At 42.0% G+C, this 27,199-nt stretch overlaps 1 protein-coding gene across 1 annotated transcript in view; it reads right to left on the bottom strand.

The window, feature by feature from the left end:
* Positions 1-11,917: 11,917 nt before the first annotated feature.
* Positions 11,918-27,199, bottom strand: part of FLG (filaggrin) — a 34,508-nt gene continuing 19,226 nt past the window's right edge. The window contains exon 17 of the mRNA XM_047082282.1: positions 11,918-12,046. Coding sequence (XP_046938238.1) covers positions 11,918-12,046 — 129 coding nt within the window. The remainder of the gene's footprint in view (positions 12,047-27,199) is intronic.

The raw sequence follows: 27,199 nt of genomic DNA, 5'->3' as shown, positions 1-27,199 counted from the left end.
AGCCAGAAGACTGTCCTGATCCAGACTCATGATGACCAAGGCTAGAAGACTGACCTGATCCAGACCTGTGTTGCCCAAAGCCAGAAGACTGGCCTGATCCAAACCCATGTTGGCTGTGGCTAGAAGACTGACCTGATCCAGACCCATGGTGCCCAAAGCCAGAAGACTGACCCGATCTGGACTCATGATGACCATATCTAGAGGACTGACTTGAGCCAGATCTGTGTTGACCATGGCTAGAAGACTGTCCTGATCCAGATGCATGTTGCCCACAGCTTGATGACTGTCCTGAAGCAGAACCATATTGTCCATAGCTAGAAGATTGACTTGAGCCAGAACCATGTTGACCATGGCCATAAAACTGTCCTGATCCAGACCTGTGTTGACCATAGCTAGAAGATTGACCTGATTCATAGCCATGTTGCCCAAAGCCAGAAGACTGACCTGATCCAGATGCGGGTTGACCACAGCTTGATGACTGTCCAGAAGCAGAACCATGTTGTCCATAGCTAGAGGATTGACCATATCCAGATTCATGCTGTGCAGAGCTTGATGACTGACCTAAGCCAGATCCATGCTCAGTGCCAAAAGATTCTCCTGAGCTAGACTCATGTTGCCCAAAGCCAGAAGATTGACCTGATCCAGACCCATGATGGCCATACCTAGAGGACTGACTTGAGCCAGATCTGTGTTGGCCATAGCCAGAAGACTGGCCTGATCTGTGTTGGCTGTGGCTAGAAGATCGACTTGAGCCAGACCTATGTCGTCCATAGCTAGAAGACTCTCTTGACCCAGACCCATGTCTACTGTGGCTAGAAGATCGACTTTGGCGAGACCTATGTCGTTCATAGCTAGAAGACTCTCCTGAACCAGACCTATGTCGGCTATGGCTAGAAGACTCACCTGAGCCATATCCATAGTGTCCACAGCTTGATAACTGTCCTGAAGTAGAACTATTTTGTCCATAACTAGAGGATTGACCTAAGCCAGACCCATGTTGCCCAAAGCCAGAAGACTGACCTGAGCCAAATCTATGTTGTTCATAGCCAGAGGACTGACCTGATCCAGATCCATGTTGTCCACAGCTTGATGACTCACCTAAACTGGATCCTGAGCTAGACTCATGGTATTTCTGACTAGAAGATTGATTAGAACCAGATCCATATTTTCCATAATTAGAGGAATGGCCTGACCAAGACCCTTGATTTTGTCTTCCACAACTCCCTGGATAACCACCTGAGTTGGATTCATGGTATTTTTGCCTAGAAGGATAACTGGAGCCAGAACCATATTGTCCATAGCTAGAAGACTGTCCAGATCCATGTTCTTCGTGACTGTGGTTAGAAGACTGTCCTGAGCCAGACCCATGGTGACCAGAGGCAGAAGACTGAACCGAGCCAGACCCATGCTTTTGTCTTCCATACCCTCCTGACTGATAACTAGAGCTGCTGCTATGTTTTCTCTGAGTAGAGGACTCATAGGAGCTTGAATGAGTTTTGCCATTGCTTATGGACTGGCCTGATTCAGACCCATATCCCTCATAACTTGAAGACTGTCTTGATTCAGAACCCTGTTTTTGTTGTCTACCAAGTCCCGACTGACCACTTGAATTGGATCTGTGTTGCCTCTGACCAGAAGAATGACTCTCAGATCTCTCTTGCTGATGAGAGCCATGCTTGTTTTTCTTACTATCCTTGAAGTGGCCTGAACTTGACTCTCTCCTTTCCCCAGAGCTTTGCCTGTGCTCTGAACTAGATAAGCCTCCTTGATGACCCATTCTTCTGGAGCTGGACCCAGGCCTGTGTTTAATCCTTCTTCTGGAGCCCCCAGAATAGGAATTATTCTCTTCTGTACTTGACCCTGAATGACCTTGCCTTCTGTCCTCCTCTTCTGTTTCATTCTGTTCCTCTTGGTACTGGTGACTGTGGTCTGTCTGCTTTGACCCTGAAGCTTGGCAGTAATCTTTGCCAATGATTTTATTACAAGCCTGAGCCAATTTGAATATCATCAGAAGATACTCAGTAAAATCCACTTTCTTGTCATGATCTTGATCCAGATTTTGCATGATGATATCTACAGTGTCTGGATCATCTGGATTCTGTATAGGAACAAGGTACAAGGGACAGCTATGTCACTGTGGACAACACACACCCAGCAATCCATTTGAAAGAAGACTGTAGAAATGTGAATGCTTGGCTTACTTAGATGGAGCTCAACCACCTAGTCCTTTAGGCTGGAGTGTTCTATCCTGAGCCGAAAGAAAGAAAGAAAGAAAGAAAGAAAGAAAGAAAGAAAGAAAGACATAATAAGCAATGAAGTGAGAATTTTCTAGAAGAGGATGCAACTGAAAGATGTTAGTGAGCAAGGAAATTGACTATATTTTGTGAGCAATAGGTTAAATATGAATGATTAACATAATTATATATGACTTTTCTTTATTTGCCCAGTTATTCATTAACTCATTCAAAACAAAGATTTTTTTGCACCTACTATCTGCTTAGCATTGAGTTAGCTGCAGGGGATGAAGCAGTGAAAAAGTTTGTTTTCTGCCAAAATGGAAATTAAAGTTTAGTGGCTCAGACACACAAACTTAAAATTACAGTGTATTATGATAATGTTTTAGAGAGTACACCAGAGGGGAACTAGTGGGGGTTTAAGGAAGGTTAATGAGAGGAAGTAATGTCTTTTGAAGTATTAGTTGGACTTGGCCAAATGAAGGGGTAGGAAAGAAAGGAGAGGGGACACGAGTTTTCCAGGCAGAGGGAACAACAGAGCTGGAGGTTAGAGGACACATGGCTCATACAAGGAAGAAATTATGGATTGTTAAATTTTGAGTCTCAATAGTCAAGAGATACTGCTAGAGAAACAAGTAGGGATAAGATCATACCTTTTAAGTTATGTGAAGGAACTTTAGACTTTATTTATTTTAAAAGCTGAAGGATTTTGAATTGTGCCGTAAAATGATTAGATTTGCACTTAAGGTTGAGATTGGGAGTAGAAGGTGGCCTGAGCCAAAGGACTAGCAATAGTGATGGAGAGAAATGGGCAGTTTTGAGAGACTGTTGATGAATTATATGGAGGGTGGAGGTGCTTGCTGAGAGAATGAGTTATGAATGGAACCAGATTTCTGCCTTGGGCAGAAGAGGAGAAAGTTTAGAGGGAAAATGATGAGTTTCATATCTGACATACTGAATTTAAGACACCCATAGGAATCCAAATAAGTATTTAGTAGGCAGTTGGATATAATGAATTGATGATCAGGAGCTAGATCTAAGCTCCCAAATATTTATTTTCAGAGCTGACATTTTAAGATGTTGGTCACCATGTTTTATGATTTAGGAGGAAGATGCTAACTTTCTGAACTCTGAGGCCTTATAGTGTCAGAATCTCAAAAATAGGCAGTCAGGTCAGTCAGGATGTTCTGGGATAAAGAAAGACAAAGGGAAGAAGATGCATTTCATCTACTTTTTCTGAGAACTATCTAATTTTTTTTATTCCATAAGAATCACATAGATAGGATATTATATAACCTATGGATTTTATCTGTTCAGTAGGATCACTTCCCTTGGTCCTGTTAATGGAAACAATTGTGGGTCAACTTTTGATCATATTTCAAGCCTTTACCAAACCCTAATCTCTATCACCAAGTAGAGAGTCCTGTAGGAGTCTGACAGATGTGACAAAAAGGTGGGAAGGAGTGAAGAAGAGAATTGTAGCTGTTTTCAGTCCTGAGCTGGGTTCTTACCTTCAGAATTTGTTGAAACTCATTTTCCAAAAGTTCTTTCAGTTCTGCCTTATTCAATGTGTCACATTCCCCATCCTGGGTGGCATATTGGTAGAAAAGATCAATGACAGTGACAATGCCATGTAGGAGTTTAGGCATCTTTTTGTAAATTTAACCTAAAGGAAAAAAAAAAAAAGGAGAGAGACCCACCTCTTATTACTCCCTTTTCTTGCTTAAATACATAAATAGTTACAATCATTTGTAGTATTTGTTCAGAATTAATTGGGCATGATTAATTTTATCCTGTTGAAATCAAGAACCAATCCAGAGTTGACAGACTTGTTCAAGCCATGTAGCAAGAGAGTGATGAAATTAGGAACAGAATATGTATCTCTTATTTTCATTCCTGAATGAATGTAGGAGTAATGGCTTTCTGTTTTGAGCTTCCTGCTTCTACCAAGGATAATTTTATGAACATTGCTCTGGAGCTATAGAAATCCTGGGCGTGCCGATCCACCTACTTCCTCAATTCCTCTCTAGGTGCCAGCCACCACTATGGAGGGACAGGTCCTTCATCCACATGGCATGCCTGATTCCACCCAAGGGACACCAGTGACTAAGATAGACCCTCAAGACTTGTAGGTCAGAGGAAGTAGACAAGGTGAGCAACCACAGGCCTAGGTGGTAAAAGAGCTGGGGGCAGCTGCTATTGGGCCCACTTCTGTTTTCATTCTCCAAACAGGGACCGACCCTCAGGCTTTGCTGATTATATAGCAGAGAGAAAAATCTCAGTAGTCCAGGAGCAACCTGTCTAGTGGATAATTAAGCCCCATGATCTTTAAGGAAATGACCCTGAAGAAAGAAGGTGCTATAATTCCCAGTCATCTCTTCATTTTCCTTCTCAGTAAAGTTAAAATTATATCAAAGTCCCCAATGTACATTAGAAAGAAGGCTGGTGTCCAGTGCCTCTTTGTCTTAGAGCACATACTGGATTTATGGCCCAAAGTACTCCTGTTCACTTACCTAGTTCACCAGAGGAACAAGTCGGATGGAGACTGGAATGGCTTACAGGGTGCTGCTAATTGGGGATAGTGGCCTTTTTATAGAGGGGATAATGGTCCATCTTAGGGAGGAGCTGTCCTGAGATGTCCTGATTCACCACAAATAAGCCCAGCTCCACCTCCGCCTCCATCTCCACCTTCCTGGTGATTGCCCTCTTACTTCCTTACATGCTCACCTGTGATTGCACTAGCAGTTCCCAAATCTGGGCTAGTATCAGCCCCACCTGCCAGAGTCTCTGGGCAATGCAGAAAGACCTTTGTGTATTCAACAAAGTATCTAGCATAATGCATCGATAGCCAATTATGTGGACTTTAATTGGAGTGAATGGAATGTGTGCAGGGACATCACGGACTGAATGTCCAACAATCATGGGACCTGATGTTTCAAAGGAACCTTAAGGATCATCCAGTCAAACTCCCATTTTGAGCTGAATTTTCTTATATGGATTTCCAACCAGAGTATCATCCAGGATATTATTACCCATGATATAACCATTCCTCTTGAATCAATAATGACTGCACAGGCCTTCTTGTCTCTTTACCTAACCCTATTTACCAGACCTTAGTGGCCATTCTCAATATAGCTTTTGTTTTAACTACTGTCAACCTTAGGAAGAAATCCATGCTCTTTAGCAAGGTATCCCAGAAATAGCTACTGTTAATTATTTGGTGTATATTCTTTCTGATGTATGCATGTGTGTGTACACACACAGACACATACCCTGATGTATGTGTTTATATCACTTCTAGACTATGAGCTCCTTGAGATCAGGGGATGGGCATTATTATCACCTGTGTCACCTGGAGACTCAGCACATTTCTTGGCACAAAGAAGTCCCCAATAAATGTTTGTCGAATTGAATTGAAAGAGGAGTGAGGGTCATGACTGTAGTGCTCTGCATTGATCAACTTCCACTTTTTCACAGGATTGGGGGCTGCCCTCTCTCTTGCTATCTTCACCTCAGAGGACATGATTTCACCTAAATATAAACTGAGTCCTAGGGCGCCTGAGTGGCTCAGTCGGTTGGGCGTCTGACTTCGGCGCAGGTCATGATCTCACGGTTCATGAGTTCGAGCCCCTCATCCAGCTCTGGGCTGACAGCTCAGAGCCTGGACCCCGCTTCAGATTCTATGTCTCCCTCTGTCTGCCCCTCCGCTGTTTGCACTCTGTCTCTCATATTGTCTCAAAAATAAATAAACATTAAAAAAAATTTAAACTGAGTCCTAGGATTGGGAATCAACACATGCCTTCTGCTTATCCCTGCGACCTTGCTCTGCATTTCATCCTTTCTGAACTATGCATATAACATGGATGTCACTGAAGCTGGGTGAAGTCACATGGACTTAAAACTTGTGCAATACAATCATCAGGATTTGGGAAGGAGTGGTAGCAACTGTTGGTAAATGATAAATTATGTGATTCCAAATTCAACCATTATGATGCTCTGTATTTTCTTCTAGGAGCTACCCAGAGGGCTGCATGGTCAGGATCCATGCTGTGGCCGCGTTTCTTCTGGATGCCTGATTTGGGCCACGTTGTCATGATTCCATCAAGGAGTGAGCCTTTTGCAGGTGTGACTAAGACTGTGGGGGTGCAGGGGAGGTGGAGTTTGCTGAGTGAAGACCAATTTTCTGCAGGAGCCAGTGTTTGCCACAGAGGGACAAGGGGGTTGCTGGTGGAGACTAATCCAGGTGAATCATGCTCTCAGTGCCAGTGTTCTCCTAAATGAGGGGTCAGCAAACTTTTCCCGTAAAGAGCCAGATAGTATATATTTTAGGCTGTGTGGGCCAGACAGTCTTTTGCAGCTACCCAGCTGTGCTCTGGTAGTATGAAAGCATCCACAGATGATATTTAAATGAATGAGCATGCCTGTGTTTAGTAAAACTTATTTATTGACACTGACTTATTGACAATTTAAATTTCATAATTTCACAGGTCACAATTTTTTTCCAGCCACTTAAAAATGTAGAAAACATTTTTAGCTTGTGGCCCATACAAAAAGTTGGTGACACACTACATATGGCATTCCTGACCCTCGTTTATATTTGCTTGTCAGGAAGATTCCCCAGGAGAGGAGTCTCAGAGTGAAGAAGAGGGCTGGGAAGGGTGGGACATCAGAACCACGAGTTCCCTTGAGTGAGAAAAGTGTGCATGTCTGTTTGTGAATGTCAGCGTGTGTGGTGGTAGGGAAAGGGACCAGAACAGGGCACCGTTGGGTGCTAATAAAAGGGAGGTACCTTTTGACTTGATGTAAGGAAGAAATTTTTAACATCTGCATTGACTAAAAGTGCAATGAGCTTTTTGCAATGTAACTTAATTCATTGCTAGGGGCATTAAAGGAATTGTCATGTATCATATAAGCAGTTTTAGTCCTTTTGGGGCTATATTTTCTGAATACCCTCCGACATCACCAACCAGAGTTATGTTGAGCTTTATTTCCTGGTTCGTGTGATGAAAACAAGAGGCATATTGAATGTGCATTTTGGCCTCTTTGCTCCCTTTTGAGCATTACTAATGTAAGAGTTGGACTAGGTTATCACAAACATCCTTTCCCACACAGAGAGTCATGATTTTACCAGAGCATGTGCTCCACAGTGAAAGGGTGGGCATGAAGATTTCCCCTCATGAATTTGGTTCACGGTTTTCCCTTTGGAGATGACAGGGTTCAGGAGAAGAGGTTTCTTATGGTATGTGTCACGTTTTAGGTTTTTCAGTACCTCCACATTTTGGCAGAAGAAAGAGAATTATGGTCCCCTTTATACCAAGCACAGTGCTTTGCATGCTTACATTCATCATTTTATTAATCCCCACAACAAGTATATGATGTAGGTATTATTACCTCCATTTTGCAGATGATAAAACAGGCTCAGAGAAGATATCTAACTTGTTTTAAGTCACTTAGCTATTAAGTGGAGAAGACAGGATTCAAACTCAAATCTGCTTCTTCCTAGGAATAGCCAGGGAGTAGGGGACTATTTGTGTCTTAGAAAAGGAAGGGTTTGGAGGCATCTCCTGAGGAACGGAGTGTTTGACCTAAAACAAACAAACAAACAAACAAACAAACCCACAACAACCAACCAATCAACAAACAGATAAAACTGGTGAAGATCAGCAGGTGGAGTTCTCTTCCCATCCCAGTGCACTCGCGCTGCCCTTGTCCCTAAGGCAGTGTTCTTATAGCACCATCTGCTGGGTCTTAGGAAAGTTCTGCAGAAGGTCTTTTCCTCCCTGCCCTTTCTTTCCTCTCCCATCACATCCCCTATGCAATTCCTGGTGATTCTTAATAGCTTAGTGTTTATGAAGGAGGAGACTATGCAAAAACTAGGGACATAACAAGCAGAGAATACTGATGCTCATGAGTTTGGGTTAAGGGGAGTCAAAAGAAGTTGGCTATAAATTAATACTTGTCAATAGGTGTTCTTTCTAGGTACAAGAGTCATTTCCCTCTTATCTCAAAAAGTCAAAAATAAATGTGATATAATCTTATAGCTTAGCATCTATTCTCTAGGGAGTGGGGCCGGCACAGTGATCCATCTTACAGCTCCAGCCCCAGGCCCTGGAACATAGCCTGCTTGAGTATTGGTCTTCCTCTTCAGCTGTTTCTCTCTCCTGTTGGTATTTTCCCTTTTCTCCTCCAAGTTCCAGAAGATGCTCCAGATGCTGGGAATCCAGAGCTCATTCTTACTTGCACCCCCTTATTTATTCTGTCAATACCTTTCTCTAGTGTGTGTTCATCTCCTTAACTTTCTGTCTGATGCTATTATTGGCATGACCATTCATAGCCTGTATCCCTTGTTGCTGCCTACCTGAGGCTTTCTGCATGCAGGCTTGGTTGATCATAGTAGGCAGATGGGGGAGAGTGATGGAAAGTGCTCCTTGGGGACCCCCCAAGTGTTACATGTAGGTGACACAAAACACCTGCTAGCATGGGGGACATTGGGGAGGGGGGTACATCTGAGCTTCAGGTATGGGAAGGGAAGAGCCAAGACATAGATAGAGAGCCCTTGGGTGTTGGGAGTCAGATCCAGAGCCTTTGCCTGTGTGTGCGTGTGTGTGTGTGTGTGTGTGTGTGTGAGAGAGAGAGAGAGAGAGAGAGAGAGAGAGAGTGTGTGTGTGTGTGTGTGTGAGTGAGTGTGAGAGACAGACAGACAGAGGGAGAGGGAAGGATATATTTTTTTAAATTTTTATTCAAATTCAAGTTAGTGAACAGTGTTATATTAGTTTCAGGCGTACAATATAGTGATTCAACACTTCTGTACAACACCCTCTGCTCTTCATGACAGGTGCACTCTTGATCCTCATCACCTATTTCCCCTGTCTCCCCGTCCACCTCCCTTCTGGTAACCATCAGTCTGTTCTTTATGCCTCCACATTTTGGCAGAAGAAAGAAAATTATGGTCCCCTTTATGCCAAGCACAGTGCTTTGCATGGTTACATTCATCACCTATTTCCTGGTTTCTCTCTCTGTCCCTCTCTCTTTTTCAAGAGGGAGGCATACTTTAGTGTGAATGTGATGAGTATGACACTGATCAGGCCCCTTTTTCTTCTCTGACATTCCTCCAGCTCTCTTTCCTCATGGACTCGGATGAAGCCATACTGCTTCCTTGCTATTCTCTAAAACCTCCCAGGCATTCTCTTTCCTTAGGATTGCCATTAGGAATGCTTTCACCCCGAATATCCACTTGGTTTTATCCTTTATTTCCTTCAAGTGCTTGCTCAAGTGTTGCCTTCTAATAAGGCCTGCCTTGACCACTCTGTTTGGTACATGCTCCTAACATACTGTATGGTTGGCTTATTTATTATGCAGGGGTTTGAGCAGAGGAGAGACATGACCTGACTCACTGCTGTGATGATGCTTGACCGTGGGGAGCTGAGGTAGAACAAGGAAGATCAATCAGGTGAGAGGCAAGGGAATGGACGTAATCAGGGGTCTGGCTTGGATGACTGTGTGTATGGTGGTGTATGCACTAGGAAAAGCAATCAAGGATAAAGAGGAGGCTTGAGATGAGGGGAGTGATGATGATTTCTCATCTAATTTATTCCCATCAGATCTTTCTACCTCTTCATAGCCTAACTCCATAGCGCTCCCTGCCCCTCACCTTCCATTTACTTGTCAACACTTTACAATCTGATTATTGCACCTCTTTCAGTCTTTCTTGAGGGCTCCTCTTCCTTGGCCAGTGCTTAAATGTTTTTGCTCTCCAGAGCTCCATCATTAATTTCTCTGCATGTTTGGGTCAGTTTCCAGCCTTCCCACTTAAGTCGAGTAGTGGAGCATGAAAGAAGCAAGACATATTGTTCATAAATTTTTATTGGCCATTTTTTTTGCATTTGCATAGTCTGAAACCAGAAGCTTGGAAGTTCGATCTGTAAACTCAAAGGAATTGCAGTCACAGTGATGTGATGATGCTGTAACACCTAATACATCTCCTTAAAGGATCATGTATAATATAGAAATTTGCAGAAATGTTAGAACTTGAACTCTCACACTTAACACTCTAATGAACTCCACGTAACAAAATTTTTTATAATATTATTAAAATTTAAACTTATACTGCTAACATGCTGAGGAAGACATACACATTATCCTTCAAAAGAAGGTTAATATTAAGAAGGATTAAAGTAGATTTACATTTTTAAAGGATTTTTAAAAGTTTATTTATTGAGAGAGGGAGAGAGAGAGAGAGAGAGAGAGAGAAAGAGAGAGGCAGAGAGAGAGAGGCAGAGAGAGGGGGGAGAGAGAGAGAGAGAGAGAGAGAGAGAGAGAGAGAGAGAGAGAGAGAGAGACTCTCAAGCAGGCTCCACACTGCCAGTGTGGATCCTGATACGGGGCTTGAATTCACAAACCCATGAGATCATTACCTGAGCCTAAATCAAGAGTTGGCCACTTAACTGACTGAGCCACCCAGGTGCCCCAAATAATTTATATTTTTAAAGAAAAGGGGAGAGACATAACTCTGTCCTCAAAAAGGAGTTTTTACAATAAATTCCTGTACTTTATATTTTTCTTCTCATGTCTTTGCTTAGTTCCTCTTCTGCTGGTGTCTTACTTAAGATAATGTTCCCTTTGTTCTATTTATAGGGTAGAGTGTTGGTACAAAATATAGTAACACCTTGTTTTTTTGCTTGCTTTCATTGTTACCTGTTGTCTCAGAGCTGCCATTTTGATAAATATCCTCATCCTGTCTGTACCTTCCACTGTCCCTCAGCTGACTATGGTAAGATTCCTGTCTATGCCTTACATTAAGCCCCTTGGTTTTGGTACTAAATGACTAGTAATAGTTCTACTCTCCTATTCTTTTTGGGCCTTTGCTGTTACCAGATAGGTAAGAACTGGAGACCCGAGCTCTGCTTTTGTGAACTTGATTGCCCTCTGTTCATACCAAGATCACCTGGAGAACTGGACATTATGATGCTGCTTTCTATTTACTAGAATTGAGCTGACTGTGGATATAGCTCACTTAAGTGGGTATTACTATGTTTGTATCTTCCAGTGTCATCGAGTTGAGTCCTGGTCTTTTATGGCCAGAAGCCATCTGTCCACTTGTTGATAAGTGCTTTCTATTTGAATATCCTGACTGAATTTCACAGTCACTAGAATGTCCATTGCTGGGTGCTTGTTTTCTAGTGGAAATGTATGATGGACCATGAGGGGAAGTAGATGTAGATTAAAAAAATGACAGGATTATGTGTCATTCAGGGGACTGGCTCTAAGTAGTTGGTGGTCTTCCACCTATGTTAGATCTACACTGACCATTGGTGTCAAATTAAATTTATAGCTTATCCTCGAGTATCCAAAGTTAAATCTTTGCTCCAGACCTTGAATGATCAGAGGTATACCCTGACTGTTCAAGACTAAGCTTGTTTGTACTTCTATTCCCAGATTTCAGTGGACTGGAATCAAGGCTGAGTTTCTGTTGTTTTCATATTATCCATAGTCCTATCCTGTGCTTTTGTAGTTGATGTGTTTGTAGCTATAAACCAATCCTTGCTTTTATTTACACTACTGTGTATATATTATTAGGCCGAAATTAATCTTGCGTTTGACTTGTTTGGCTTCTAAATGTGCTGTTTCTTGCCTGATTATAATTATGACTGATTTGTTCCTCTAGAGAACTTCCTGGATTCCGACTACTTATGGGTTGACGTTGTCCATTTATGACTAGACCCTGAATTTCTTGCATTGTCTTCAGAATATTCATGGATGGGTCCTTTTTGGCTTATCTTATTGAGTTCCAGTTGTCCATGGCCCTCCTTATACTGTCCATAGGTTGATATTAACTCTCTATTTGAGTCTTCATCACTACCTCTAAACTGACAATAACTATATCTACACTATCTATTTTTACTAGGATAAAGCTGTGTAGATGAAATTTGTCTGTAAGCTGACTTGCATGTCTGGATCTATTTTCTGATTGTTGGTGGCTTGACACACGTCTTCTGTTGTGCCAGACCTAAATTCCTCATGGGTAGACCCAAACTCCATTAGTGGGTGTCTGGTCATGATGAGATCCTGAATATCTATTATATTTTCCTGCCTGCTCCTAGTGGGAGGCTTGCCTTCTTGTTGGGTTGAATCCTGACTGTCCATGAGTGGCTCTCTGACCCCATTGCAATTCAGACTGTATGGTCCTATCTCCTTGTCTTCCTCTGTGCTGGACACATATTTCAAATGTCTGTATCCGGACCATCCATGAGTTAGTGCTGATGCTGTCTCTGAATCTTCTGTTTGTCCTTCACTCTCCCTTACCTGATGGGATACACAAAACTGAATCTTTGATGTCTGCTTGCCCTGTACCCAGATGATGATCATCTGTGTCCGGGCTGAGTCTCTAGAGCTGTGTCCTGTGTGTTTATGGAAAGATCTTTGTCTTCCTCTTATACTTGATCTTGATGGTCCACAGAATCAGACTCCCCACAGTCTCCTGACTTTCATGAGACCCTGAGTGTCAAGACTATTGCAATTAGTCTCCCTCTTTCCTCTTGCTTTGTCTCACAATCTGCGTCCACATAGCAATCAGCCTTTTAAATCAGCTTAAAAGAAATTTTAAACGTGCAAACCAAGAGTGTTACTTTCTTGCTTAAAACTCTCCAAGAGGGGCGCCTGGGTGGCGCAGTCGGTTAAGCGTCCGACTTCAGCCAGGTCACGATCTCGCACTCCGTGAGTTCGAGCCCCGCGTCGGGCTCTGGGCTGATGGCTCAGAGCCTGGAGCCTGTTTCCCATTCTGTGTCTCCCTCTCTCTCTGCCCCTCCCCCGTTCATGCTCTGTCTCTCTCTGTCCCAAAAATAAATAAATGTTGGAAAAAAAAAAAAACTCTCCAAGAACTTTCCATTGTACTTAGAATAGTAGACAAACTCCTTGCTATTATTCTCTTTGTGATTTGATCCTCATCAACCTTTTTGAATGTATTTTGTACCTTTATCCCCCTTGTTGATCATGCTTTAGACATACTCACTTTTCAGCTCAAAAGATTTTTCAGCCTGTACACTCCCAAGGACCTTGCCCTTTGATTTGATTGTTGGTTCTTTGTTTTCTGCGCTGCTGACTTCTTTTTTTTTTTTTTAATTTTTTAATGTTTATTTATCTTAGAGAGAGAGAGAGACAGAAAGAGAGAGAGAGAGAGCGCATGAGCAGGGGAGGCACAGAGAGAGGGAGACACAGAATCTGAAGCAGGCTCCAGGCTCCAAGCTGTCAGCATAGATCTTGAAGCAGGGCTCAAACTCACGAGCTGTGAGATCATGACCTGAGCCGAAGTTGGACACTCAACTTACTAAGCCACCCAGGCGCCCCTGCATTGCTGACTTCTGTTTGTAATTCTGTTCTCTGCTCAGATGATGCCTAATACAAGTAACTTTCCTTCCTACCTAGACACCCTGACACCTTTATTTTACTATAGTATTTATTACCATTTGAAATTTGTTTAGTGTCTGTCTCCCCCTACAGAATGTATAAGCTGTCTGAGAGAGTGATTTTGTCTGTCTCGTTCTCTACTATAAACTCAGAAGCTAGAATAGAGCCTGGCTTATAATAGGTAGGCACTTATTAATATCTGTTGTATGAACAAATGAATATTTTTATCTATGTAGAGTCTTCTTCATTATTCCTTAGCACATTGTTTACATTGTTTCCTTTGCATGCTTAGCATGTTATTCTGCATATAGGAGGTAATATACTAAATTGTAGTTGCCATTTATGGGATTATCTCATGTTATGAGTTATCATTTTGAAGGAAATTTATTTTTTTCTCTATCTCCACAGCTTTTTCATCTTTGTGTCTCTAGCATGTATCAAAGTACTTATTTAATGCTAGAACTCAATACATATTACCTGAATAAATGTAATCACTAAATTAGAATTAGATGAATCATTGGATTAGAATTTAGTCATTGCTTATCTAGATAATAGAGAATCATGGAATTGGTCTCCTTAGATCACCTCTCCTTAGATCTACCTCACTGAAGACTTGTCTAAATTATCATATAGCCAAAAGGAGTAGAAGGACACACAGAATTTCCTACATCTTTAGATTCAATAGTGCAGGAGGCAATATGACTCATCTGTTCCACAGTAAGAGCTATATGATATTTACATAAAACTCTCTGAAAATCGACAATGCTGAATCTCTTTAGGCCTGCCATGTCTTAGGGCTGTATAATGCAGCAATGCAAAGTGAGTGTAGAGCTATCTCAGAGAAGGCACATCTCTGTCCCCAATTTCCTCTCCATACAGGCTCTAATGACAACAGAGTAACAAAAATAATCAAAGCATGTATTGATGTTATTCCTAGATTCAAGATGCATGAAGATTGTATATGCCGGAATGAAATGGTGTGAAGCTTTAATAGAGGTCATTTGAATAGTGGTAGATGTTAAAAGCTGAATTTGGGAATAAAATAGCAATGTAAGCACAAGATAGAAAATATGTATTTTAGCAGAAATATGTATGAGACTGTGTGTGTGAGAGAGACAGACAGACAGACAGAGAGATAGAGATTGCGAGTGGGGGAGGGGCAGAGAGAGAAGGAGACAGAGAATCTTAAGCAGGCTCTCCACAATCAATGCAGCGTGCGTGGCTGGAACTCACAAACCATGAGATTCTGACCTGAGTCAAAAATCAAGAGTCAGATGCTTAATCGACTGAGCCACCCAGGTGCCCCTTTACTTAGATGTTTAAAAGACTGAATCCTGGAATAGTGAACCCTGTCCCCACTGAGAACTTTTTCTCTTCCCATTGTGAACAGACAGAGTGGCACAGGTGTTTCTTAGTCATGTTGACTTGCACAGTGAAGCCAAGATTTAGTAAGGGGTGAAAGTGACCAAACTCTCCAAAGGCAGAGATCAGTGACAAATAATAATTTATATAATTTCAGACGGTTGTCCCATTAGCAATTCTGTAGTCTTCCTGCTCGATGAGCTGGAAAAGTAATATCCATTCTGTTTCTGTAAGGTCTCTCTGATGCTGATGTGGGCCAGTCATGGTTGGTCATGGGAAATGCCCTTTGAGATGTGTAACCATAATTGTAGGACTGAAGAGGAGTTGCAGTTTTTGTTGAGTGGTTTCCAGAAGGAGGTATTTGTTACCACTTAAGGAGGAGTGATTTTGAAGTTGGTATTCCAGGTGAAATACTTTACTATATTCCACAGCTGAAGCCAATAGTCCTGCACACCCATCAGGACTATTGGCTGCAGTGTCTGTTAAAAAATAACCCTGGTCAGGACTGTCTTAGTCTGGGCAGGATGATGGTCAGGCTGACCCCACACACATTTTGCAATTTGTCTCTGGTGTTCTTGCCCTCTGTGTTCACTACAATTGATTTGCTAGGTGATGCTCTGCTCTTAGAGGTGAAAGTGAGCCAGTTAGGGCAAGGAGAGTTTATAAGTTGGTAAAATACTCAACACATTCAATCTTTTTATTCACTGCTGCATCACTTGAGACATGGAAGGAGACATTCTTACCAGAAATGGCTGGAAAGCCTGGAAAGTGAGTACTTTGGGAGGATGTCTCTATAGCTAAGTATCAGACACCTCCTTGTGGCTATCAAGGCAGGTGGGAAGAGCACAAAGAAGAGCTAGACCTCATGAAGGACTCTCCTGCCTCCCCCACAAACCCCAGGTGGAGCCATGTTCTGGAGGGATAAATATAGTTCTGTGTAATGGAGGGAAGTTCAAAAGAAGAATCTCAGTATCCTGAGGTCATCATTTCATTCACAAGCATTTTTTGAGGGCCTACCGCATGTAGGGCACCGAACTAGTCATTGGGTTATAAGTACAAAGAAGACATGGCGTCTGCCCTCAAGTGGTTCATAATCTAATGCAGGGTGTAGACATGCAGCAACCGCTTGGAATATGAGGTAATGATTCTAATCCAGGTGTTTCCAAATTGCTGTGTAATGACAGATGAGGGAGTAACTTGTTCTTCTCAGAAAGATCATGGAATGTCTCCCAAGAGGTGCTGCAGAAGCAGACCCTTGCTTGCTAGATTCTTCCATTCCTCACTGTGTTCTCAGTGCTTTGCAGAATGCTGGACGTGTAGAAGTACTCAATAATTACCTGTTGATCATGCATTCTAGGCAGGGGGAGCATCCTGAGAAGGGCAGTGATTCTCACAGTGTTGGTAACTATTGGTAGCCCAGTGTAGCTAGTTGATGGCTAGAATACGGGAAATGTGCAGGTAAGGAAGGCCACATGAGAAAGGTCTCATTTGGAGTACCTCATAGAGTGAAACAGGACTTGAAATATTTTTTAATTAAATTAAGCTAAAATTTTTTGAATAGATAATATATACAAAAGGCATAAAAGGATATACAAAGATGAATTTCATTCCTACCCCTGCCTGTCACTGCTGAGTTTTACTTACCCAGAGGCAATCAGTGATACTATTTTATCTGTAACTTTCCAGACATAGTCTGTGTACATCCAAGCAAATACTTGCATGTAAATATTTTTCCATTTCCCCCTGTAAATGATGGCATATATACTTTCCTGGAACTTAACTTTTCTCACTTGATAATACCTTTGGGAAATTGTACTAGCACATAAAGAATGTCTTCATTTCTTTTTACGCTGGTTAGTATTCCATCCTGTGGGTGTACCCTGTTGTCTGAGGTCACTGGGGGTGTGTAGGGGGTGTCCTTTCATTTTGTTCTGCTTTCATTGCCACCCCCCCCCCCCCCAGCCTATCTTTCCTTGTAAGAATCTTCACACTTGGCACTTGGAATCATGGTTTTCTGGTGACCTCTTGCTTGCCTCTTGGTAGTTTACCATTTTCTTATCCTTCATCCCTGATCGTGGACATTATTGATCTGGCTTTGCTAGGACTCTGTCTTTGCCACGCTGTTCTCCCCCAGGTTTGATAGGATTAGTCAGGAGGCCTGAAATAGGTGGAGAGAGGAGGATTATGCAGACTCACCAGCATAGTATTTGTTTTTTTCCAGCCCACACATAGCTTGGAGAAGAGTATTCAGGAGACAATGACAATAGTATCCTAAAGTATCCCGAGCTGTGAATCGCTCTACAGCCAGAGTACTCACTGAGGTGGGGTTCTGGAAGTCCTTCAAGGATGGCCTCACGTCAACAACAGTGCATGTTTGGGCTGAGGCTGTCAATTCCTTAAGGAGTGCAGGTCTTGTTGGGGAGAAGCCTGGCTCAGTCTCTCCACAGCATTTTCTAATTCTCTTATCAGCCTCTCTTTGTAGTGAGCTGCTTGCACAGTGTCCTGTCATTTCCTAGGGATTCCTCTCTATTTTAGGGGGTCTTCTCTATTTTAGGGTGTCCTAAGCAACCTGGGAAAAATCTCTTGAGTCAGGAGCTGACATTTTTAGTGGTGGGCTCTGTGGCGGGAAGCATACCAGGGCAATGGTGTGGGACCCAGGGCCTTTGACTCTTGACTGCTTGAGGGTGAATTCCTTTCCCTCCTGGGGTACACCTCAAGGGAGTTGGGATGGTCTTTGCTTCCTCCCTTTGTTCAAAATGTTTGATTCACATTCCCTGGAACCCAGCTCTGCTCCCACTTTTTTCTCATCCTTTCTCTCTTGGACCTATTAGTGCTCATGCACAGTATATTTCTGTCACCCAAAATAATTTTTGCTGAATTACACATAATTTGTATATAGTGTGGCTATGTTTTATTGAATATTTTAATTTTCCTTATGTAGTTCCTGTTCTTTTTTTTTAAAAAAAATTTTTTTTTCAACGTTTATTTATTTTTTGGGACAGAGAGAGACAGAGCATGAACGGGGGAGGGGCAGAGAGAGAGAGACACACACAGAATCGGAAACAGGCTCCAGGCTCTGAGCCATCAGCCCAGAGCCTGACGCGGGGCTCGAACTCACGGACCGCAAGATCGTGACCTGGCTGTAGTCAGACGCTTAACCGACTGCGCCACCCAGGCGCCCCTGTAGTTCCTGTTCTTAAGAAGCCTTTTGAGGAAAGTTAGTATGATGGGGTTGACTTAACATACCTGTCACTACATTGGTGCCCTTCTTGTGTAGACCAGGCCACAAGCCAGCCTGGAACCATGCCAGCTGCAAAGGTTCTAGAGTTGGCTCACCTGAGTGCCTCCCAGCTTTTTCCTTCACTTCTCTGTGACCTCAGGCAGCTACTTAGCCTCTCTGAGTCTGTTTCCTCATCATTAATATGAGGATAAAGTGCCTGTTTTAAAGGGTTGTTGAAAGTATTAAATAAACTAATCATGTCAGTTATCTGGCACATTACCTAACATTTTAGTTATATTAAAACTCATAGATGGGGCGCCTGGGTGGCGCAGTCGGTTAAGCGTCCGACTTCAGCCAGGTCACGATCTCGCGGTCCGGGAGTTCGAGCCCCGCGTCAGGCTCTGGGCTGATGGCTCAGAGCCTGGAGCCTGTATCCGATTCTGTGTCTCCCTCTCTCTCTGCCCCTCCCCCGTTCATGCTCTGTCTCTCTCTGTCCCAAAAATAAATAAACGTTGAAAAAAAAAAATTCTTTTAAAAAAACTCATAGATATTATTGTTCTATAATTATCAGAGTTTAGTTGCCAACCTAATGTTCGCTGTTTTAATTGTGTGAACGTAGTAGGTACTCGTATGTGTTTCCAGTAAGAGGGGATCTGAGAATGTAAATGCCTTTTTCAAGGACTTTTCCCTTTGAAGGTTATTTTCCTGGAGGCCCCATGAAGAATGGCTCAGGGGGCACAGTGTGATCTGAGTCCTACCCCGTCCCCCATCTAAACTTCAGAAATCACCATAGGTCTCTGTCTCTCGGAGCACAGCTTCAAGGGAATTGTGGTTTCTGAGTTCCTCCAACTAGTGCTTTTTGCTTTTAATCTGATTTCCTCTGTATTTCCAGAGGAATGAATGAAGAAGCCCTTACTGGAAAAACATAGCAAAAGAGCCAAGAATGTAGTGAGGAGAAATAGTAGTAGAGAAATGAGATTAGGGTGGGGATCCCACTCAGAATTTGCATTTGTTCCTTCTTTTTGTCCCTGACTTCAGATGTCCTGTGTTATGTGTTCTCTTCCCTCCGAATGAAAGATGATCTGCTATCTAAAGTCACATTATATGCAGTCAGCGAGACTTCATTTGGAGGGACACAGTTAAGTACCTGGCTGGGGTTTTGTGGGCCTGTGTGTAGGAACTTTTTAGCAGGAGAACGTGTGTCTGTAGGCCCTGGCCGCTCTGAGTCCCGCTCTAGCCTGCACCTGCAGCTCTGCTCCGTGAGCGCTAATCTTCCTTTCTTTCTGATTTCAGTCTCTGGTTATTTCTCTCCTTCTCTATCAAGACCCTCAGAGGTCAGCATCCCCAAACTTAATTCCCAGGTGCTTTTTGTCTCCCTTTAAGCTTTCCCACCATCCTAGAGTGTTCTCCCTCACTCCTAAGATTATTTCATGATAATTTTGTGCTTCAAACCTTTTGGCATCTTGAGGTTCTCAGCATTCAGGGCACTGAAATCTAATCTTGCCATGTGGGATTGAAGGCAGAATTAGAAAGTAATTATCAGGGAGTTCTCAAATGACTAGCGGATGTCTAGGAGAGGGAAGCATAGGGGAGGAATACAAGTTACCTTTGGTGGGAGGGATAGGAAGAGCAGGGAAGATGAGCAAGGGATTCTACTTCTTCACATGCTCTCTGCATCCTAATCTCCTATTTTTTTCCGTGAGCCTTTTATTGAAGCATAATATGTATACAGAAAGATACACAAATCAGTAAGTGTATAAATTGATGAGTTTTCTCAAAGTGAACTCTCCATGTAACCAACACCCAGATTAAGAAACAGAACACTACCAGGGCCCCTGGGTGGCTCAGTTGGTTAAGCGTTGGACTTCAGCTCAGGTCATGATCTTGCGCTCTGTGAGTTCAAGCCCCACATCGGGCTCTGTGCTGACAGCTCAGAGCCTGAAACCTGCTTCAGATTCTGTGTCTCTCTCTCTCCCCTCCCCAACTCGTGCTCGCTCTCTCTCTCTCAAAAATAAATGTTTAAAAATTTTTTTTAAATTAAAAATAAAGAAACAGAACATTACCAGCACCCCCAGAAAGCCCACAATTGTATCCCCTTCCAGGTACTCCTGACTCCCCAGAAGACTATTATGCTAACTTCTAACACTGTAGATTAATTTTGCCTATTTTTGTACATAGCCGTGGTTATTAATTTTCATCGTTCTACTTTATTGCATTATATGAACGCATTACAAATTACATATTTTTTCTACTCTTGGATATTTGAGTTTCCAGTTTTTGACTATTATAAATGGTGATACTGTCTATGTACGTTTTTGTACATGTGTTTTGCTTATGTAAGTATGCAAGTCTGTTCTCTTCATAGTTTGCTGAGAGTTTTTAACCAGAGTGGGTGTTGAATTTTGCCATAACAGTAAATGATTATTTGGTTATTGGCAAGTGACCTATTATGTTTCCAAAAGAATATGTGGAAAGTATGAGGCTAAGGCAGAGAACCAGTAAGTCACAGCATTCACTATTGATTGTTTAATTTGAATATTTTTGCAGTCTACTCATTTGAACTCATGGGCCCATAGGACATGTCAGTGAGTTCAAGAGCCTCTGAGTCCTAAAGGCCAGACAATGATTGTAGACAGTCTTTATTCCTGACCCAACTCCTGAGTTGTGTAGGGATGCAGTATTCCACATTGCCAGGAATAGAAGTCTTGGAGTTTTACTGCCAGGGATTAAAATCTAGTCCCAGCGTTACTTCCTGTATGTTCTTGGGCAAGTCAGTTACCTTACTTATTATGTTCTAATTGTCTCATCTCTGAAAAATGGATAATAACAGTACCTACCCCAAGGTTATTATGAAGATTAAATGACTTAATCCAAGTATAATCTCCAGCAGAATGCTTGGCATATAACAAGCAGTTAACATATCATACAACTCTGTAATGGAATGTGCTACAAGATGTTACAGGTGCAGCTTTGGACTCCAGAATCAGAAATCTAGGCCTGTAGTTTTAACTCCTTGGAGAATTGTGACCGGCTTTTACAAGATTAATTTATAACACCTCAAAAAGTCAGAAACTTTAGCTTGGAGATTAGAGAGATTTTTGGTTGAATCTCAAATGAAATAAGTGTCTTCAGGGGCACTGGCTAGCTTAGTCAGTAGAGCGTGTGAGTTTAATCTCTACATTGGGTGTAGAGATTACTTAAAGTTAAATAAAATTACTTAAAAATTAAAAAGATAGAGTGGTATGATTCAGCTGTTCAGAAAGTAGATGACAAGAGAAATGAGTGTCTCAACTCTCTGTCCAGTGCTTGGCAAATGGTAGGCAGGCAAATTTTGGTTTTACCACAGTTTTTCTCCCATTTTTTCCACTGTTTTCACCCAAGAAGCTCAGGTACTTATAGAATACCTAAACCCTAAGAATAAAATTACATTTTAGAAAGGCTAACCAAAATTCTCTTTGGGAATAACTAGAGTTTACATAAATAAAATACTTGTTTATGAACTAAAAACAGAGTTAGTTTCACCTCCTTTTCATTCTGCTAGAATCATCAGAACGAATGGTTTGGTTGTTTTTTTTTTTTTTTTTTTTTTCTATGAAACCTTTCTTTTTTAACTCAGGATTGGAGACAATCTTCCTGCATGCATACTCTGTTGAGAGTGCCAACTTAAACTGGATTCCTTTTGTTTATAGTTAGGAGAATATGGAAATGAATTAATGAGAAAGGCTACAGTTGAGAATTTTATTTGCCAGTAGGCTTATGTTGATCAAAGCTTGGTGACTGAGTACTCCTCTCTTATTTTAATTTTATTTTCGTCCTCTATAAATCCTGGATCACCATCTCTTTCCCTTTATTTCTATTACTGTGGAGAATGGTTGTTAGTCACCAGTGAATGATTGGAGATAGATTAAACTCTCTGTCCTCAACATCCCCGACTGAGGAAAGTTTGACTCATGTCCTTTGATGTCCAGTCCAGTAGGTCACTAGAGTTCTTATCTTCTCCATGCCCAGAAGCAAGACAGCCAGTTCTGTGCTCTTCTTTGCTAAATCACCTGAAGGAACAAGGACTTAACTTTCAACAACAAGCTGCACTAAACTTGGTTTCACTCACTCTTTCTGTTCCATGAGTGACCTGGGCTTGACCTATGCTGTTCCTTACCTGATCCCTCTATGTTCCTTTGAGTGACCCCACTGTCTCCATTCCTCCTCTTCTGCACTCTCCTCACCAAGAGGGGGCTAACTCCTATGATTTTCATTCCTTTTCTCTTGTTACTAATGAATAATACTTAGCTTTGACCTTGATGCTGATGGTACAGCTTTCTGTTACCAGTGTTGGCCTTGTCACTGATGGTCCTGAATTCCTGTGTACCATTCTAAAACAGTTGCTCCGTTTTGTCCAGTCTTAGCATGGTCTCCGAGTAATGGTAGTTGTAATCTTTGCTTGGGTCTCTCAATGAGCATTCAGGGAACTTTAATGTTTAACACTGTTCAGCTACATCTCTAGAAAATTTTCCTTTTCCCTATCTACTCCTTCCCCTCCCCCACCATATCCTAGCTGGTTTAGAGCCTTTCTGTGCTTTTAAAAAATGTACAAATATGCTGTTTTTATTTTTAGAGAGGAATAATGATTTGCTTATTTACTTATTAAGAAGGATATTACAAAATGTTCAAGCACTGAAGAAACTATAAAAAAGAAATTAATACATTACCTCACATCCCACTACATAGAAATAACTAGTGTTATCATTCTAGGAATATTTCTTTGTTTATATACAAATGGATGCATTGATGGATAATAGACAAATAGACATATAGGCAGATAGAGAAAAATGGCATCTTATATTTCTTACTATTTAAAATAAAGTTATTAAATTTAATTTTATATAAATTTCCAGAAGAAAAAGAAAATGAAGTGAAAGTGGAGTATTTTCTGGCCTTCAGATAAATATTTCTTTATCACAAGGAATCACAGTTTTTTGAATAATAACCTACTGTTAAGAAAAAGAATTATGAAAACCTTGAGATGTGGTAGTTTATGTTTTAAAAACCTAAATGTTTCAAGTTTTGACTGTATTAATTGGCTTGGTTAATTGTGAGCAATTTTCTACTTCCTGTCACCTGCCTTTCTCCTCTTTCCTATTCTTTCCAATGAAAGGGCGAGGTAATGTTGTCTACAGATTTGGATAATAGCATGTGTGTATATACACATCTATGTTGTTTTGTTATATATGCTGTTATCTGAATCTGTACACATTATTCTTTTTCTATTTTTATGTATAATTATGTTATGTGTTAAGATTTTTTAATATTTACATTCTATTGGCAAATATAATTCTCATAATTGTTAGCCTTTTTTGAATTCTTTTGAGTTCATATTTTAGGTTTATATGTTTGAATGATAGCTTCACGGATGCCATATTCTCTGAGGTCTGTGACATTTGAGACCATCTGCTGCTTGAAGGACCCTGGCGAGGCACTATGTTCTTGATCACACTTTCCTTCAAATGCTGCTGTTGCTGTCAGCTGGCCTTGAATTTTGGGTAGCAAAACTTGAATCTGACTTTGTGCTTTGAGAAAATATTCTTTTTCTTCTTCAAGGTTTGGAAAATTCTTTAACTCTTAAGTTTAGTCATTTCTTTCAAGTTTATTTATTTATTTTGAGAGAGAGCAAAAGCAGGGGAGGGGCAGGGAGAGAGGGGGAGGGAGAGGGAGACAGAGAGAGAGAGAGAGAGAGAGAGAGAGAGAGAGAATCCCAAGCAGGCTCTGCAGGGTCAGCGCAGAGCTGGACATGGGGCTTGAACTCACGAAACTGTGAGATCATGACCTGAGCCAAAATCGAAAGTCAGGCGCTTAACTGACTTAGCCACCCAGGCGCCCCTAAGTTTAGTAATTTAGTTGAGATATGTCATTTTATATTGATTTTTTTCTGGTTATATGATGGACCCTTTCTTGGTATCTAGCTAGTTTTTAATTCTGGGGAGTTTTCTTTGTTGTATATCTCTGAACATCTTCTCTAGTCCATTTATTTGTTTCTCACCAAAGGTTTATCAACTATCTTCCTACCTTTAAACTTCTCGTTAGTAACTTTAATCCTTCTATCACTTTTCTGCACTTTCAGTAGGATTATTTTAAGTCTTTTCACCCAGTTAGTAACTTGATTTTGAGCTGTTTCTTCATGTTTGTAATTTATGTGTTAGATTTGCAAAAGGATTGTTACTAGGGATGTTTGTCTGACTTCCTACAAATCTAACTTAAAGCAGGCTGGCTTTCTGGGTGGTTTATTGTAGATAAGGAGTTGGTTTCCTGGTCAGATTTCTGCAGTTTGTGGGTCAGAGTTCTATTTTTTTTTATTTTGAGAGACAGAGAGTGAGTAAGTGAGACAGAGAGAGAAAGAGAGAGAGCCAGAGTGCATGAGTGGGGGAGAGGGGCAGAGGGAAAGAGAGAATCTTAAGCAGGCTCCATGCTCAGGATAGAGCCTGACATGGGGCTCAATCCCATGACCCTGAGATCATGACCTAAGCGGAAACCAAGAGTTGGATGCTCAACCGACTGAGCCACCCAGGCACCCCCAGAGTTCTGTTTTTATAGATGGTCTGGCCATTGTCTGGATGAAGGTAGAAACTGCCAGTCTTTTTAAAGACTAGGCCTGGAAATGGCATAAGTCACTTCCACTTTAACTCTGTTGGCCTGAGCAGTCACAGGACAGCTCAGACCAAGAATAGGGGAAATAGACTTCACCTGTTGATACCAGGAGTGTTAAAGAGTTTGTAGCCATTTCAGATCTGCCACAGGGTGCATGTATTTTACCCCTGGAAATATAGTTCTCTTCTTATTCTTTAGAATTCTTCATGAAGGATTTAATGTGAAAATTGACTTATCTCTCATAGCTGACACATTATGAACTCTGTTCCAGGAAGATAGATACCCAAGGATACACACAAGAGAAATGCATACTCCTCAAGGTTCAGCCTCATATCCTGTCTGCTGTCTTATCCAGATGACCTCTGTGACCAAGAAGAACTTCATGAATTTCTTTTAGCCATTTAGTTTGAGACCTGGAAGAGTGGCTAGTCCAGCAGCTTGTTTTAGGTTTCCTGCTTCCAATCCCACTCTGATTCCCTCTTGGCATTTTATACTACCAGACATCTCAGAATGTATGAGAGATCCAGTGATAAAAAGAGAATTTTAAGCCTTTTTATACCATCATGGAAAGGCCCACCTCCTGTTCCTTTTGGTACCAGTTTTTTCTTGAATGATTTCAGGTTTACCTGTGACTGTGGAGTGAAATGGGGGTTGGTAGTGGTAAGGGGAGCTTCACTGTACTTTAGGCATCAGGGGCGCCTAAAGGGATCAGGTCAGAGATGGAGTTAGGCAGGTAGATGATCTAAATAAGTGAGGCTGCCTTCAGTTAGAGGGCATGAGGGCTGGTATCAGTCTAGCCAGTGGGTGGCAATCTTACTTCTCAAGTATTGCTGATTGTTACCAGAAGATGCTAATCCACAGATGCCTTAACTTAGAATTTTGAAGAGAAGTCCTTTCTTTGAAGCTGTCTGTGTTTTTATGTGGAATCACCTAAAACAAACTCAGATTCAGAATACTTGGGTTAACATGGTGCAAGCCAAGTAAAACTCATCTGTAGGCTAGATTTGGCCCTCAGGTGATTAGTGTATCATCTCTGGTTGGCATGTGATTCAATGGTAAAATTCTTAGAGAGTGCATTCATTTATAAAAGCATTGCTTTTCCACCTCAGACATGCTCTGTTTACTTAGAAGTCCAATCCAGAAATCTGGCAGATTACCCAAGACTCTTTCCGCCTGCACGATCACCACCTTCTATCTGTCCCTGCATCATATCCATGTTATCTGTCGTGTCTTTGACACTCCACACTGCTTTGCTCTTACTGATTAGATATTGCAGCAGTCTCCCAGCTAGTCATCTTGCCCCAAATGTCACCCCCTTCCTGTCTTGCCACCAAAATAACCTCTTAAAATACAGATCTAGGGGCGCCTTGGTGGCTCGGCCGGTTAAACATCTGACTTTGGCTCAGATCATGATCTTGTGGTTTGTGAGCTTGGGCCCCGCGTAGGGCTCTGTGCTGACAGCTCAGTGTGTCTCTCTGCCCCTCCCCCACCTGCTCATGTGCGCGCTCTCTCTGTCAAAAATAAATAAACATTAAAAAAAAATAAAATGCAGATCTAATTATGTGACTTCTCTGTTTAAAACCCTTTGTTGGTTCTTCCTGTCAGAAGATAAGAGGAGTTAGGGTGGCAGAGTGGTGGGGAGATCCTATGCTTGCCTCATCCCTCGAGACAGCTAGATAAATATCAAATCATTCTGAACACCCAAGAAATTGATCTTAGGACTGAGAGAGCAAAACTGCACATCTAGAGGTATAAAAATGGTCACATTGGGGAAGGTAGGAGCTGCGGAGATGTGATTTGGGGGAGAAAAGAATCTTGGATGCTGTGGAGAGCAGGGAGCCCTGATCACAGAGAGGGGTGTAGAGAGAGAGCAGCACACAGGAGACTGCACAAGAGAAACACTTCCCCAGAATCATTGACTGGGAGAGTGAGAGGGGCTGATTATTGTGAGTTTTTACAACCAGTGGAGCTCAAAGGCTGGGGTTTTAGAAGTCCATGTCATGGAGGGTGTGGAACCCAACAGGCACAGTGGTGCTCCCATGGAGGAGGGTGGAGGCCCTGGAGCACACAGCATGGTCTGAGGAACCTCTGAGTTGCACTGGGAGAGAAGGTTCCTCTTCTTGGAGTGCATTTGGGAGAGGTGGCACTGCCTCTCAGGGACAGAAGAGCCAGGGGATGCCATTGTGCTGTCCTGTTCATTAGCATAGGGGCAGAGACACCTGCTGAGGGCTGCTAACCTGGACGCTGGTGCTTTGCTGTGTTTTACTCTAAACTCCAAGCCCCTGTGTGTTTGTGCAACTGCCCTTCTGGGACAAATGGGCACCAGCCACAGCCCAGTGAG

Source organism: Lynx rufus, unplaced genomic scaffold, assembly GCF_022079265.1.
Source record: "Lynx rufus isolate CCGP_SWC_20201006 ecotype Redwood Valley unplaced genomic scaffold, mLynRuf1.p SCAF_2, whole genome shotgun sequence".
Lineage (NCBI taxonomy): Eukaryota > Metazoa > Chordata > Mammalia > Carnivora > Felidae > Lynx > Lynx rufus.
The sequence above is the reverse complement of the archived record's forward strand: the minus strand, read 5'-3'. Positions and strand labels throughout refer to the sequence as shown.